The sequence below is a fragment of the Salvelinus alpinus genome, chromosome 3 (genome assembly GCF_045679555.1).
Source record: "Salvelinus alpinus chromosome 3, SLU_Salpinus.1, whole genome shotgun sequence".
Classification (NCBI taxonomy): Eukaryota; Metazoa; Chordata; class Actinopteri; order Salmoniformes; family Salmonidae; genus Salvelinus; species Salvelinus alpinus.
Genome location: NC_092088.1, coordinates 76,118,476 through 76,134,988, shown reverse-complemented (window position 1 = coordinate 76,134,988; position 16,513 = coordinate 76,118,476). Strand labels below are relative to the sequence as shown.

Below are 16,513 nucleotides of genomic sequence, written 5' to 3'. Positions count from 1 at the left end.
TTATTCTAATGCATTTAGGGTTTGATGCAAAGTTGTTAGGCCAAAAAGCTGGTGATGTATGTCCCTGCTGTGCATGTAACAAACATACTTTAGTCAGTTTGACCCATTGATAGATTTATTAAATTTTTACTGAAGCAAAAGAGTAAACTTTGTACAAGCTAGTCACCACATAATAAATACAGTGGGAGTGGGTGAGAAGTCTGGGCTGAAACAGACAGAGGGTAACACTTACTGTTTCCATAAAAACATCCGATGTTCCAAAAAGTCACTGATGACTGAGGTACTAGCTAGGTTTCCATCCAATTGGGGACAGATTTTCATGGGAATATATAAAAAATCTGCATAAGAACAAAATACGCATTTTCCCACCGAGATGTGGTTCCATCAATGACGTAGATGCGTGATGACGTAACGCACCTACCCGTTGCGTTAAATTCCCATGTACCGAATAACAAAAACAAGTTAAATGGATTTCAATCGCATTTTCAACTCTACTGATGGGTCTCTCACAAAACAATGTGTTATATAGCGAGTGTGCCCACTCTGGTATTGGCACGTGCGCTCTAGCAAACGAGATTATTTTGTGTCAAACAGCAGCCAAGCATCGATGATCATGTCACCAGAATAAGACCCTCTATATTTATTGGAAAGGGGCATCAATTGAGTTGATCACCTTACACTTTATTTAATCTGTAGCCCAATACAGTGGTTCCCAAACGGTGAATACTTTCCAGACTAGTCATAGTGGGAGAACCACACATGTTATCAGCCGACTCCAAGTTTACATCGATACTTAAAATAATTTCCACCAACGTTTCTCATGTAATTAATTTGACCGATACAAAAAGAGCCCAACTTGTCTATCATATTGTGTTTTGTCGACATTTGTAAAGTTTGCAGACAAATGTTCTGTTTCCATCAAGCCTGCCATGATATTTTTGTCCCACATGTACTTTACTCCCATAAAAAGGTTGGATGGAAACCTGGTTAGTGATTCAAAACACATGTAGAAGAGATGATCATCATACTTGGCTGTACTTTATAGGGAAGGAGTTGCAGAGGAGACGGTTCCTCTTTACTGAAATGAATCATCACAGGACGTTTTATAAAAGGCAGATTATGTCACGGACCTGTGCAGATAAAAATACGTGTTTTTGTTCCGCCAAGGACAACACCAGAGATAAATTCAAGTCCTAAGGAGTTGGGATTTCTTCCCAGTCAGAGGCCAGTACACTGCCTTTGTTGTCTTTGCTCTTAGAGTGCTGTCTGAGCTTGTATGTTTGACTCAGGGAAGCGCCGAAGGGCCTCCTTAGTCTTGCATGAGTTTGCGTTTGACCGTTGAACTCTCAGAGGAGAAATGTACAAACAGAGCCCCTGCTGCTGTACGTGCTCTCAGCTCATACAGGTCAACATCATGAGCCCACTCTACATTTCCCCAATGCCCGATCTGTGAAGGGGAAAGAGAGTGAGGGGAAAATAAATCGTTAGTAAGAGAGGAAGACAGAAACAGACAAGGAGATTGAATACATAGCCAAGATGCTTTTCTAATCTGTATATGCATTGATTCTGTGGCGAGTTCATACCTGGAACTCCTCCTCTAGTCGTGACAGCAGCACGGCCTGCTCCACTGTAATGTGTTTGTCAATCAATGCAAATGCCAGCACCACAGACTTCAGCTGGGTGATCACATACTCCAGTCCTACACACAGAGGACACGCAAATAGTATTAGTGCAGTCGTGTACTCTCTATTTAACTAAGAGACTCAGCAATATGATGTGATCATGAACAGCGGTGCAACTTCTGAGGGTTCTCTCTCCATTGGTCTAGGCAAGAGGCTGATTCCTTTAGCACCCACACAGTTCAGAATTTGCACATGTGCACAGGATGGGAGTATCTCTAATTACGCTTTTAGTTGTTTTTACCTGTCATGGACCAGAAGTTATAGGAACCCAGGTGCTGGCGAAAAGTATCCATCGTTGCCTGTGGGATCTCTGGCCCCAGTATATTGGTAGAAGAGCCAATGACTACGTTGTACCTGCAAGAGGAAAACATTAATTCAAGTACTCTCAAGACAATGCTACAAATCTGTTTTCCTCCTTTGCTGAAGATGACATGCAAATAAGTAGACATGTCCATGGAACTTCTAGTAAGGTAACTCACAGCAAATGAGTCAATGATCATGTTAAAGTGAAATTAACCTGTCTTCAATCCAGTTCAGCACAGGGTCCCATTCATTATTCTGAAGCTCCACTAAAGTTGGAGGCTCCTCAACTCTGTAACTACAAGGAGACAACATAATCACAGAGTTATAATTCCTACAAAATCACACACATTAATGATCTGATGGAGAGAACCTGTGTATCATATTGGTCCTTTGTTAGGCAGGTTACTTTTATTCACCAGAAACTAAAACCCTATGCTACTACGAAGACATCTGCATACCAAATTGTGTCAGTCTCCAGATACTTCAGGGCAGCGGTGATTATTTGGTCCTTGCTGCGGAATGTAGGGTTATCGAGGGCTGTGTTGCAGAGAGTGGTCTGAAGTAGGAGAGAGAACAAATCTCAAATGGCACCCTTTTCCCCCATTAGTTTTAAATCAGTGCCCAAGTCAAAATAGCTAATGAAAGTAGTGCCCTGTTTGGGGTACAGTGTGTCATTCCAGATACAGCCAACATGAAGCATCAAACAAAATAAGTAACTAAAGTAAAAGGTCATACCATATGCATGCTGTAGAACTTGAGCGTGTCTTTCTGAGTATCCCACTCATTTGCCACAGCAATGGCTAAGGCTTCGTTGGGGGCTGTGAACAGCTTTCCTCCTGGTGTCTTCATTTTCCGTTGGTCCAGGTTGATCTCAAACATGCCACCTGCTGACCAAGAATCAAGGTAATGTTACAGTAAGTTCTTGAATTCTTAGCACTCAGACTTATTTCAATCAAGAGAAAGTATCTCACTCGCTCGGTCCAGTACTCACCCTCTCCGTGGGATATGCTGACATCCTTGTAGAATTTCTTTCTTTCTGTTGATGACAGCATAACAAAGTCAACATGTCAAGAACTGTGCAACCTCCATGGTGCATATAGCCAGATATTTGATGAAAAAAGGTGATCAAATGGTGCACCTCTTACCTGTGATAATGGAGTAATATTTTGAGTTCACAGAGAGTAGAGGGAGCGGCAGGTTGAGAGCTTGACTTCTTGGGTAGACAATGGGGGGAGAGAGGGCATGCCCCACACGACTGTGCAATCTCACAAGATTCCTCAGCATCGTGTCAGTGACAAGAGTTATTAACAAACAAGTTTTCCCAATCCAAGTGGGGTTCAAAACTTGCATTAACGTTAGCTAGCAGGAATTATGAATACCGGATAGTGTCGCTATTCAAAATGTAGGAAATATTGCGGTCACTATAAGAAACGACTGAAGAGTAGTTGAAGGTTGACTGACCTAAAACTAACCATTTGGAGAAATACGATTGTATTTCCACACACCTCTCACTGCAATGCATCGCATCTCTACATGAGATTGACCTTCCGTGTTTGACAGACGGCAGATTCGACAGAATTCCCAGATACATGGGAAACGTAGTTCCATAGTGGTTATAAAATCAACCAGAATGGAACAGTACCAGAGAGGAAAAAACGACATCCTCACACTTCCCAGGGAGCATTGCGCTAAATAAGCCAGTCAGGAGCGAGGTTTTAGATCACTGAAATTCCTCAGCTAATGAGAGAGGAGGATGCTGCTGCCTTACGGCACCTGCGTCAAAATCCGCTTACTTTACTCGAGACTGGTGGTGACTGAAGTGCTTACAGATTTGGAGGTACAGATTTGGAGGTATTTGGATGTAGGTGAGCCGCCTCATTCGTGCTCTCCGTACCCCCTTCCCACGTCTATCGCCCGGACGGCCACTGACTGCGGTCGGTGTCCTCCCCGTGGTACCTGAATCATGCCTGTCCCCGCTGGATACCTCCGTAACACCCCCATGGCCTTCACATCCTCGGCCTCGCTTATCCCGGCTCCCCCGATCAACACCCACCAGCCCGGGGTTGTCGCCTCGCTTCTGTACAGCGGCTCCAAGTTCCGAGGACACCAGAAGAGCAAAGGCAACTCCTACGATGTCGAAGTTGTTTTGCAGGCAAGTTCGATTTATGAAACTTTAATTTGCCAGTCAGCTGACGAGTTATTTTGCTGACATGTCATAACACGTAATGATTGACAGCTTCCAGAAATTACCTGAGGAACCCTCAACTCGTTTCTCTTATATCGAGGCGGAGTTGAGTTTTGATGACTGGTCGCGGGATTTACTAGCAACAGCATTGAGACGCCATCCATCCATTATTGTAAAAATGTTAATTCTGAAAACGCTTACCTGTACCTATGTTTGTCAAGTGTTCCAGTAGTAAGCTACACCACTTTAGGGCAAAAAAGTAATTAACTACTGAAAACACTACATATATTTGAATTTAGTTAAACTACCACCAAGCTAATGCAAAATGTAGTTAAATTAACGTTACTAGTTGAACTACATGTCGTTCACTAACGTTACTCCCCAACACTGGTTATGCTCGGCGGTATTCCGTATTTTACTATATGCCGGTAATGATGCACGGACCGGTTTGGGTTTTTACTTTACCTGGTATAATGCTATTTGAATGTTTGGTTTGTTAAATGTGATAAGTCTTGTAACGTCCATTTTATTTATATATATATTAGTTTACTCCGCTACTTGAGTCATCTCTTCTCTCTCGCTCTCTCTATGCTGCTTTCCACACAGACCTAGTCCCGCCCCCTGTCACTCAACCATTTGTTGCTTGACCACGAGACTTGTTTGGTCTGCATGGTCAATGCAACAATGTTGTTGACAACGATGTTGTTGCCACTTTCCTTCGTGCGTGTTATTACACTATTCGTTTTGTATTTTCTTAGCAAGTTTTAGCTAAATCGTGTTAGCAGCTAATCGCTAAATAGTATCTGCAAAGCACCAGTCTAACGTCAACAGTGAAGAGGCGACTCAGGGATGCTGGCCATCTAGGTAGAGTTGCAAAGAAAAAGCCATATCTCAGACTGGCCAATAAAAAGAAAGGATTAAGATGGGCAAAAGAACACAGACACTGGACAGAGGAACTCTGCCTAGAAGGCCAGCATCCTGGAGTCGCCTCTTCACTGTTGAAGTTAGACTGGTGTTTTGCGGGTACTATTTAATGAAGCTGCCGCTTGTGAGGCTTCTGTTTCTCAAACTAGACACTCTAATGTACGTGTCCTCTTGCTCAGTTGTGCACTGGGGCCTCCCACTCTTTCTATTCTGGTTAGAGCCAGTTTAAGCTGTTCTGTGAAGGTAGTAGTACACAGCGTTGTACGAGATCTTCAGTTTCTTGGCAATTTCTAGCATGGAATAGCCATAATTTCTCAGAACAAGAATACACTGACGGGTTTCAGAAGAAAGTGTTTAGTTTCTGGACATTTTGAGCCTGTAATCAAACCCACAAATGCTGATGCTCCAGATACTCAACTAGTCTAAAGAAGGCCAGTTTTATTGCTTCTTCAATCAGGACAACAGTTTTCAGCTGTGCTAACATAATTGCAAAAGGGTTTTCTAATGATCAATTTGCCTTTTAAAATTGGATTAGCTAACACAACGTGCCATTGGAACACAGGAGTGATGGTTGCTGATAATGGGCCTCTGTACCCCTATGTAGATATTCCATAAAAAATCATCTGTTTCCAGCTACAATTGTCATTTACAACTTTAATAATGTCTACACTGTATTTCTGATCAATTTGATGTTATTTTAATGTGCAAAAAATGTGCTTTTCTTTCAAAAACAAGGACATGTCTAAGTGACCCCAAACTTTTGAACAGTAGTGTAATTATAATCATCGTTCTATTTCCATGATTCCAACAGTTCACCCAAGTGTTTTCATCTAAGTCGGCAGTCAAATCGCAATTGCAACATTTGGTTATAGATGAGGTCTAGTTTTTTGCCCATATCATGCAGCCCTATGTGACAGTGTGGAAATTGTCTCAAATGAGTGCAGGGAATGCAGAAATTGATGGAAATTATTTTTGGTTGAATTGAACAGTATAAAACAATCAGAATGAAGAAAGGCCCATTGAATGTGTTGCCACCGTAGGGTCACGCACAACTCAAAGTAAAACTTTTTTCAAAAACGTTAAATACCGTCATACCATCAAATTTGGAAAATACTTTGATATGATATTTTGGCCATATTGCCCAGCCCTACTGCCAGTGTCATCTTACATTTTGTCAGGGATGCTCTAACAGCCATTATAAACTTTATGGTTCAAGCCCTAAATGCTGATTGGCTGACAGCTGTTGTATATCAGACCGTATACCACAACAATTTATATTTTTACTGTTTTAATTACATTGGTAACCAGTTTATAATAGCAATAAGTCAGCTCAGGGGTTTGTGATATGGCTAATATACCATGGTCAAGGGCTGTGTCCAGGCACGCTACGTTGTCGTGCTTAAGAACAGCCCTTAGCCGTGGCATATTGGCCATATACCACACCCCCTCAGGCCTTACTGCTTAATTAAACCTAGCTTTAGGATGACCCTATCATTAATTGAAGTGACATGTGATAGGGTTAACATTTTCATTACCAGCTCTCCTATCAGTCCTGAGATTCCAGCAGAAATCAGCTTTTCATTGATCTTACTTTCTGTATGTCCAGCCTTTATATTCACAATGAAGTGTTGTTTCTTTCAGCATGTGACCATGGAAGCCTCATACTTGTGTGGGTACTTGAAGATCAAAGGGTTGACAGAGGTGAGAATGAATTACGTGATACTGAAGAGGTTAAATAGAGGTTGAATCTCAAGCTTTTATTTTCATCATGTTTCTGATTGCTGTTCATTGACTACAGCTCAGAATTCAACACCGTAGTGCCTGCAAAGCTCATCACTAAGCTAAGGACCCTGGGACTAAACACCTCCCTCTGCAACTAGATCCTGGACTTCCTGATGGGCCACTCCCAGGTGGTAAGGGTAGGCAACAACACATCTGCCATGCTGATCCTCAACACTGGGGCCCCTCAGGGATGCGTGCTTAGTCCCCTCCTGTACTCCCGACTCCAACACCATTAAGTTTGCTGACGACACAACAATGGTAGGCCTGATCACCGACAATGATGAGACAGCCTATAGGGAGGGGGTCAGAGACCTGGCAGGGTGGTGCCAGGACAACAACCTCTCCCTCAATGTGGGCAAGACAAAGGAGCTGATCGTGGACTACAGGAAAAGGAGGGCTGAACATGCCCCCTTTCACTTCGAGTTTCAAGTTCCTTGGTGTCCACATCACCTACAAACTATTCATGGTCCAAACACACCAAGACAGTCGTGAAAAGGACATGACAAAACCTATTCCCCCTCAGGAGATTGAAAAGATTTGGCATGGGTCCCCAGATCCTCAAAATTCTACAGCTGCACCATTGAGAGCATCCTGAACAGTTGCATCACCGCCTGGTATGGCAACTGCTCGGCATCCGACCTTAAGGCACTGCAGAGGGTAGTGCGTACGGCCCAGTACATCGCTGGGGCCAAGCTTCCTGGCATCCAGGACCTATATACTAGGAAGGCCCAAAAAATTGGCAAAGACTCCAGTCACCCAAGTCATAGACTGTTCTCTCTTTGTTTTTACACTGCTGCTACTCGCTATTTATTATCTATGCATAGTCACTACCCCTACCTACAGTTGAAGTCGGAAGTTTAGATGCACTTAGGTTGGAGTCATTAAAAATCGTTTTTCAACCACTCCACACATTTCTTGTTAACAAACTATAGTTTTTGGCAAGTTGGTTAGGACATCTACTTTGTGCAAGACACAAGTCATTTTTTTCCAACAATTGTTTACAGACAAATTATTTCACTTATAATTCACTGTATCACAATTCCAGTGGGTCAGAAGTTTACATACACTAAGTTGACTGTGCCTTTAAACAGCTTGGAAAATTCCAGAAAATGATGTCATGGCTTTAGAAGCTTCTGATAGGCTAATTGACATAATTTGAGTCAATTGGAGGTGTACCTGTGGATGTATTTCAAGGCCTACCTTCAAATGCAGTGCCTCTTTGCTTGACATCATGAGAAAATATAAAGAAATCAGCCAAGACCTCAGAAAACAAATTGTAGGCCTCCACAAGTTTGATTCATCCTTGCGAGAAATGTCCAAATGCCTGAAGGTACCATGTTCATCGCACCAAAATACGTTCATCTCTTGGAGACAGAACGCGTCTCCTTCCTGAGTGGTATGACGGCTACGTGGTCCCATGGTGTTTATACTTGCGTACTATTGTTTGACGCGTTCCGTCTCCTAGAGCTGCAAATCAATCCCAGAACAACAGCAAAGGACCTTGTGAAGATGCTGGAGGAAACGGGTACAAAAGTATCTATATCCATAGTAAAACGAGTCCTATATTGACATAACCTGAAAGGCTGCTCAGCAAGGAAGAAGCCACTGCTCCAAAACTGCCATAAAAAAGCCAGACTAGGGTTTGCAACTGCACATGGGGACAAAGATTGTACTTTTTGGAGAAATGTCCTCTGGTCTGATGAAACAAAAATACAACTGTTTGGCCATAATGACCATCGTTATGTTTGGAGGAAAAAGGGGGAGGCTTGCAAGCCGAAAAACACCATCCCAACCGTGAAGAATGTGGGTGGCAGGATCATGTTGTGGGGGTGCTTTGCTGCAGGAGGTACTAGTGCACTTCACAAAATAGATGACATCATGAGGCTGGAAAATTGTGGATATATTGAAGCAACATCTCAAGACATCAGTCAGGAAATTAAAGCTTGGTCGCAAATGGGTCTTCCAAATAGACAATGAGCATACTTCCAACGTTGTGGCAAAATGGCTTAAGGACAACAAAGTCAAGGTATTGGAGTGACCATCACAAAGCCCTGACCTCAATCCTATGGAACATTTGTGGGCAGAACTGAGAAAGGGTGTGTGAGCAAGGAGGCCTACAAACCTGACTCAGTTACACCAGCTCTGCCAGGACAAATGGGCCAAAATTCACCGAACTTATTGTGGGAAGCTTGTGGAAGGCTACCCGACACGTTTGACCCAAGTTAAACAATTTAAAGGCAATTCTACCAAATACTAATTGAGTGTATGTAAACTTCTGACCCACTGGGAATGTGGTAAAATAAATAAAAGGTGAAATAAATCAGTCTCTCTACTATTATTCTGACATTTCACATTCTTAAAATACAGTGGTGATCCTAACTGACCTAAGACAGGGAATTTTTACTCTGATTAAATGTCAGGAATTGTGAGAAACTGAGTTTAAAGGTATTTGGCTAAGGTGTATGTAATCTTCCAACTTCAACTGTAAATGTAAAAATTACCTCAAATAACCTGTACCTCCACACATTGACTAGGTACCGGTACACCCTGTTTAAAGCCTCGTTATTGTTTATTTTACTGTAGTTTATTTAGTTAATATTTTCTCAACTCTATTTCTTGAACTGCATTATTGGTTAATGGCTTGTAAGTAAGCATTTCACTTATGACAAATAACATTTGGTTTGATTTGATTCCCAGCCTATAACTTGTTTCTCTTTCTCTGTTGTGATTTTCTTCCATAGGAGTACCCCACTCTGACTACGTTCTTTGCTGGGGAGATCATCAGCAGGAAGCGTCCATTTCTAACCAGGAAGTGGGATGCAGATGAGGATGTGGATCGCAAGCACTGGGTAAATCAAAGATGTGATCTTTAATTTAGCCTTTAAAAAAAAAAACGTGATTCCACCAACATTGCTCTGCTTTAGGCCTCAGATCTAAATGAAGTAGGCTAATCTTGTCTGGTGAGAATGTGGGGGCATCACCCCTGCCCCCCACCCCCCCCCATGAATGATGTTGGGTTGCAGTCACTGCTTATTTGGTCATATCAGGATTGAGTGAAGGTTGTGCTGAAAGTGGGGGCGGAGATTTCAATTAATGAGAGGATTCAATTAAGCTGGCCCGGGTTAAGAGTTTCTGTTTATGGGGATGGAGACTTCACTAGTCTGGTTAATATCTTCTCTCATGCATCTCCCCTTATCCAGCATATGACGCAGTTACACACAGTTCTAGTTCTGTGTTTCTGAGATCAGGTTGCTACAGAACAGTGGTTTGGCTTTTATTGTCTGATATCAGTAGATTTGTCAAGCAACAACAATAGTTCTGATTGTTAACAGATTGTACTGATCCAGCAAAAGGACCCCTTGTGGTGTGTTTTAACAATTTTCTATTTGGGCTCCAGGGCAAATTCCAAGCCTTCTACCAGTATGCAAAAACGTTTAACTCGGATGAGTTTGACTATGATGAGCTGAAGAACTCTGACTACATTTTCATGAGGTGGAAGGTAAGCTTAAACCTGACCGCATGTCACCTTTTCCTCCCCGACCAAGGAAAACCTGAAACATGCATATGAAGTTTGGAAACATTTCCCCTGTATAATGTTGTTATAAGGATGTACTAACTGTTGTTTTCCTCCTCCACAGGAACAGTTCCTGGTCCCCGATCACACAATTAAAGACATCAGTGGTGCTTCCTTTGCTGGTTTCTACTATATCTGCTTCCAGAAGTCCACAGCCACCATTGAGGGGTACTACTACCACAGGAGCTCAGAATGGTAACGGGACACTAAATACCAACGGGTTAATTCATGAACATTTTATGACTGATAACTTAGAACATATTCCTGTGCATCATCAGTTCTGATGATTTATTTTCTCTAAATTAATATTTTTTTATTTACACTGGTTTTGCAAATATTTGATATCCTCAGGTTATCAAGGTCAGAATGGTGTTCATGCCCTGTTTCTGTGGGGCATGAAGTTATGTGATTTTTACTTCAGTCAAGTTAAACAGAATGCACTGTTCTCTGTAAGATATGAGTCAAGGACTAGAGGTTGATTTGGGACAGGCCAATGCATCTCTCCTCTCTTGACTTTCCACACTAACTAGCACTGTCTGACTCTGTCTCCTTCACAGGTACCAGTCTCTGAACCTCACCCATGTTCCAGAACACAGTGCAGCCATCTATGAGTTCCGGTGACCCAGGAATTGTGGCTCTGTTGGCTCAGAAGGACTGTAAGGCCTGCAGAAGCTACTGAGGCTGGGGAAGGACTGGGGAGAAGGGAACATGGAAACTGTTGTTACGATTACCAAGAGGACGAAGTACATTTACATTTAAGTCATTTAGCAGATGCTCTTATCCAGAGCGACTTACAAATTGGAAAGTTCATACATATTCATCCTGGTCCCCCCGTGGGAATTGAACCCACAACCCTGGCGTTGCAAGCGCCATGCTCTACCAACTGAGCCACACGGGACCTAAGTAAAGGAAATTATGGATTTATTGATGGACAGATGGAAGGAGGTCTTTTAGGCTGGAGCTTTCACAGATTAAGGGATGGAAAGATGGATGCAAAAGACTGAGGGAAAGGACTGCTCTGCCCCAGGGCAGGCAGGAACTTCATTCGTAAGATTGGGGCAGACAGCTGCAGCAGTGTGACGCTTTATAATTTCTTAATTTGTTTTAATGTCTGGTTTAAAATATCTTGTTTTCTTTCACTCTGCTGCTTTGAGGTCGAGTCCTGGACTCCATTACTACAGCACTTATCTTTGGACACTATAAATACAGCTGAAGATTCCCTCTTATGGACTTGTCTGCTGTTATCCAATCACAGCTGAGCTGAACAGATATTGGACAAGGATTCTTCTAGAAGTTTACTCTATCAAATGCTGGGTCAATTTTGAAGCTGAATGTTAGCGTTTGGAATAAAGTTTACTGATCTTTGAACTACAGGTCAGGCATCTTTTGGATTGGAGGTTTATAGACTTTATAGCTCATTGAATGACAGTGTTATTGTTTTATTGGAAAGCTCAGCTAACTTCTCTGATTGCCTGCGAAGAGATTTTGCAAGTTACATCTTCAGCTACCCATTCTAAAGCTTCAGAAGACAGAGTAATGAGTGTCTGGAGGTCTCTGACTAACGAGGTGACATTCATGATTACTTCTGTTGCTGGGTTTATTTGCCACACATTGTTGTGTTTAACTCCAGTGCAACACTGGTAACCCAGTGTACATGCATAATGTAATGCCACACGTAGATCCTGGTTGGATTTGACATGGAATCATGTTATTAGCCCCATGCAGTCGGCAGCATTTTACTTTTCACTTACAAAAAAATCAATGCCACCTCATCGTTAACTATGCAACATTATTTAACAGTACAACTCTGACTTCAACCATACAACTCGTTTTCAGAAACCAGATTTATTCTATAATGATAGTATTAAACGTGTCTTTCTCATTAAAGGAAATATTGTGTCTAATTGCCTTTTAAAGCAGTCCCTTGCCATGGAATGGTGCCATCTTTTTAAAGCTTATCAAAATGTGTGGAGTGAAAGTAGATTGGTGTGACCTGACTGGTTGTGGCTATGAGGAATGGAGTAAATCATATCAAAACGCCTTGTCTTTTTCTTGAAAAATAAATGACTGTTGTATTAACTGTACTGCAATGACATACTAGCAATGGGTCCTGCTCTTTATATTTCTCATACAAACACCTATAATGAGCTAAATAAATATTATATCTGGTTGTATTTTCTGAGCCACATCAAGGTCAAGAATGCTCAGCGGAAAAAATGTGTGCAGTTTTTGGTTACCTGTTCCTACCTACAAACCACTGCCCTCTAGTGGTCATACCTATCTGATACACAATGTTTTGTCAATAGTTTACAACAAAGTATTCTGGGTCATAACGAAAAAAAGGATTCCATAACACAGAACGCTTCGACTGGTGACGCCTGGAAAATAAAGAAAAACTAAGCTCTGTTTCTGCATCGATCTGATCTGACATACAACAGGCTTACATTTCGGCGTAATCGCCTTAATTAAATCCTTGGCGGTCAGTGAAAGTAACCAATTACTTTATTTTTAAGTTTTCATAAACAACACAAAAACAAAACGCCCACTACACAAATCATTCTCTGAGACGGTCAACATACGATTTCCAAATTCTGTCAAATGTGTCTGGTTTATGTTATATAGAATATAATGGGGTGTAGCTTGGTAGTTCAGTCCTCCAGTTTGATAAGGGTGAATATGAGGCGTACCAATTTGATCGCTATTCATTTGTCCGTAGCAATTAGACCTGGATTGCAAAACTTTCTCTGATATTGATCACCAATATTTACATTTCCCAACAGACAATCTTGGAGATGGGTGGATATAAAATTCCTATACACAATAAAATGATAGCACATACATTATCCCAAAATAGTGTTCAGGGGATGCTGGTGGCAGAAGCTATAGGAGGACAAGCTCATTGTAATGGCTGGAATGAATATATGGAACTGTATTGAACACAGCAAACACATGGAAACTTTTTGCATCTCCAACAGCGATGTGACATTTCTGGGTGCATTACATTCATTCTGGCAGGAATGTGGTAAATCCTATGAATGATCTTAAATTGCTGTAGTTTCTGTCCCATGTTGTAGGAGCAGGTATGAGCATTTTCAAATATCTGTGACCAATAGTTCTCCATTTCTTCCTTTAGATCAGGTAGAGTTTCAATCAACCCTTGATATAACTTGGCAATCAACGTCTTTGGCGTAGAAGGTTCTTTCGTTATGTTTTCTATGTTAGATGCCTTTAGGTTCATCCAGATTTGTTGAAGCGAATTGAATAAGATTTCTGAGTTGTAAGAACATAAAGAAATCGGATTTGGATAATCCAAATCTTTTTTGTAATTGATTGAATGACAGCAGAGATCCATCATAGTACACATGCTCAGAATGTATGATGCTGCTTTGGAACCAGGATTTAAAGGTGGTATCATTAAACGCTGGAGGTACAGTGGGGTAATTCCAGATACGGGTGCTGGCGATATTGGTTTTTTCCACCTCCTGAATGTATGTTCATTTTCCCAAATACGAATGGAATGGAGAATCATTAGATGCTAAATTTGACCCGTGATGAGCTTCGAACTCGCATATGCTAGACGTTTGCGTTAATTATGTTTGCCTCAAGTAACCATCTGTCCAACATATCATACTACACTGAACAAAAATCTAAACGCAACATCTAAAGTGTAGGTCCCATGTTTCATGAGCTGAAATAAAAGATCCCAGAAATGTTCCATACACACAAAAAGCTTATTTCTAAAGCAATGTGTGCACAAATTAATTTACATCCCTGTTAGTGAGCATTTCTCCTTTGACAACATAATCCGTCCACCTGACAGGTGTGGCATATCAAGAAGCTGATTAAACAGCATAATCATTACACAGGTGCACCTTGTGCTGGGGACAACAAAAGGCCACTCTAAAATGTGCAATTTTGTCACACAACACAATGCCACAGATGTCTCAAGTTTGGAGGGAGCGTGCAATTGGCATGCTGACGGCTGGAATGTCCACCAGAGCTGTTTTTTTTATTTTTTATTTTTCACCTTTATTTAACTAGGGTAGGCCAGTTGAGAACAAGTTCTCATTTACAACTGCGACCTGGCCAAGATAAAGCAAAGCAGTGCAACAAAAACAAAAACACAGAGTTACACATAAACAAACGTACAGTCAATAACACAATATAAAAATCTATGTACAGTGTGTGCAAATGTAGAAGATTAGGAAGGTAAGGCCATAGAGGCAAAATAATTACAATTTAGCATTGGAGTAATAGATGTGCAGATGATGATGTGCAAGTAGAGATACTGGGGTGCAAAAGAGCAAAAAGATAAATAACAATATGGGGATGAGGTTGTGTGCTATTTACAGATTGGCTGTGTACAGGTACAGTGATCGATCGGTAAGCTGCTCTGACAGCTGATGCTTAAGGTTAGAGAGGGAGATATAAGACTCCAGCTTCAGTGATTTTTGCAAATCTTTCCAATCATTGGCAGCAGAGAACTGGAAGGAAAGAAGGCCAAAGGAGTTGTTGGCTTTGGGGGTGACCAGTGAAATATACCTGCTGGAGCGCGTGCTACGGGTGGGTGTTGCTATGGTGACCAGTGAGCTGAGATAAGGCGGAGCTTTACCTAGCAAAGACTTGTAGATGACCTGGATCCAGTGGGTTTGGCAACGAATATGTAGCGAGGGCCAGCCAACGAGAGCATACAGGTCGCAGTGGTGGGTAGAATATGGGGCTTTGGTGACAAAACAGATGGCACTGTGATAGACTACATCCAGTTTGCTGAGTAGAGTGATGGAGGCTATTCTGTAAATGACATCGCCAAAGTTAAGGATCGGTAGTACAGTTAGTTTTACGAGGGTATGTTTGGCAGCATGAGTGAAGGAGGCTTTGTTTGCGAAATAGGAAGCCGATTCTAGAATTCATTTTGGATTGGAGATGCTTAATGTGAGTCTGGAAGGAGTTTATAGTCTAACCAGAAACCTAGGTATTTGTAGTTGTCCTGTGTGTATCAAGAATGGTCCACCACCTAAATGACATCCAGCCAACTTGACACAACTGTGGAAGCGTTGGAGTCAACATGGGCCAGCATCCCTGTGGAACGCTTTCAACACCTTGTAGAGTCCATGCCCCAACGAACTGAGGCTGCTCTGAGGGCAAAAGAGGGTGCAACTCAATATTAGGAAGGTTTTCAGTGTAAGTGTTGGCTGGTGCAATCAAATTTCCCCTCTGGGGGATTAATAAAGTACTATCTTATTGCTATTTCGAGGACACCTATGGGAGGTCTTAAACGCCAAGCATGTGTGGTCAGATGGGGTAACAGTGTTTCAGAGACTAACAACATGTGATTCAATTCCACTGTTTTCCCCTTCCATTTATGAGGCGAGACTCAAAAGCCATATCCTCTGTCCTCTCACAATGAATATAAAGTAGACCTAGAGGGTATGAGCTGCCAATATAAAGTAGACCTAGAGGGTATGAGCTGCCAATATAAAGTAGACATAGAGGGTATGAGCTGCCAATATAAAGTAGACCTAGAGGGTATGAGCTGCCAATATAAAGTAGACCTAGAGGGTATGAGCTGCCAATATAAAGTAGACCTAGAGGGTATGAGCTGCCAATATAAAGTAGACATAGAGGGTATGAGCTGCCAATATAAAGTAGACCTAGAGGGTATGAGCTGCCAATATAAAGTAGACCTAGAGGGTATGAGCTGCCAATATAAAGTAGGCCTAGTGGGTATAAATCAAAGCAATTTTATTGGTCACATACCAGTGTTTAGCAGATGTTATTGCGGGTGTAGCGAAATGCTTGCGCTTCGAGCTCCGACAGTGCAGTAATATCTAACAAGTAATATCTAACAGTTTCACAACATACACCCAAAAATACACGTAAAACTAAGTAAGGAATGGATTAAGAATATATACATATATGTCAGAGCAGCATTGGACTAAGATACAGTGGCATATGTAACGGATGTGAAATGGCTAGCTAGTTAGCGGTGGTGCGCGCTAATAGCGTTTCAATCGGTTACGTCACTCGCTTTGAGACCTTGAAGTAGTGGTTCCCCTTGCTCTG

General features: G+C 41.8%; 2 protein-coding genes and 1 non-coding gene across 4 annotated transcripts in view; 1 reads left to right on the top strand and 2 right to left on the bottom strand.

Moving 5' to 3' along the window:
* Window positions 1-97: 97 nt before the first annotated feature.
* Window positions 98-3,556, bottom strand: LOC139571350 (ATP synthase mitochondrial F1 complex assembly factor 2-like). 2 transcript variants are annotated; one of them, XM_071394147.1, is made up of 8 exons: window positions 3,131-3,556; window positions 2,977-3,021; window positions 2,721-2,872; window positions 2,444-2,541; window positions 2,200-2,280; window positions 1,924-2,036; window positions 1,584-1,699; window positions 98-1,447 (listed from the first exon to the last, which is right to left on the bottom strand). In XM_071394147.1, exons 1-8 carry the CDS (start codon window positions 3,333-3,335, stop codon window positions 1,310-1,312), a joined length of 948 nt encoding a protein of 315 aa, XP_071250248.1. In that variant the 5' UTR covers window positions 3,336-3,556; the 3' UTR covers window positions 98-1,309. The 2 variants fall into 2 exon arrangements, with proteins under 2 accessions (XP_071250248.1, XP_071250249.1); XM_071394148.1 differs by having other exon boundaries at window positions 2,721-2,869.
* Window positions 3,557-3,670: 114 nt separating this feature from the next.
* LOC139571349 (NADPH oxidase organizer 1-like) overlaps window positions 3,671-16,513 on the top strand; it is a 48,383-nt gene continuing 35,540 nt past the window's right edge. Inside the window, exons 1-6 of the mRNA XM_071394146.1 lie at window positions 3,671-4,137; window positions 6,736-6,795; window positions 9,618-9,725; window positions 10,274-10,375; window positions 10,515-10,645; window positions 11,008-11,067. Of these exons, the coding sequence (XP_071250247.1) occupies window positions 3,949-4,137; window positions 6,736-6,795; window positions 9,618-9,725; window positions 10,274-10,375; window positions 10,515-10,645; window positions 11,008-11,067 (650 nt within the window). The 5' untranslated portion in view covers window positions 3,671-3,948. The remainder of the gene's footprint in view (window positions 4,138-6,735; window positions 6,796-9,617; window positions 9,726-10,273; window positions 10,376-10,514; window positions 10,646-11,007; window positions 11,068-16,513) is intronic.
* Window positions 11,274-11,350, bottom strand: trnaa-ugc (transfer RNA alanine (anticodon UGC)). The gene has a single exon. It is a non-coding gene; the product is annotated as a tRNA-Ala (tRNA).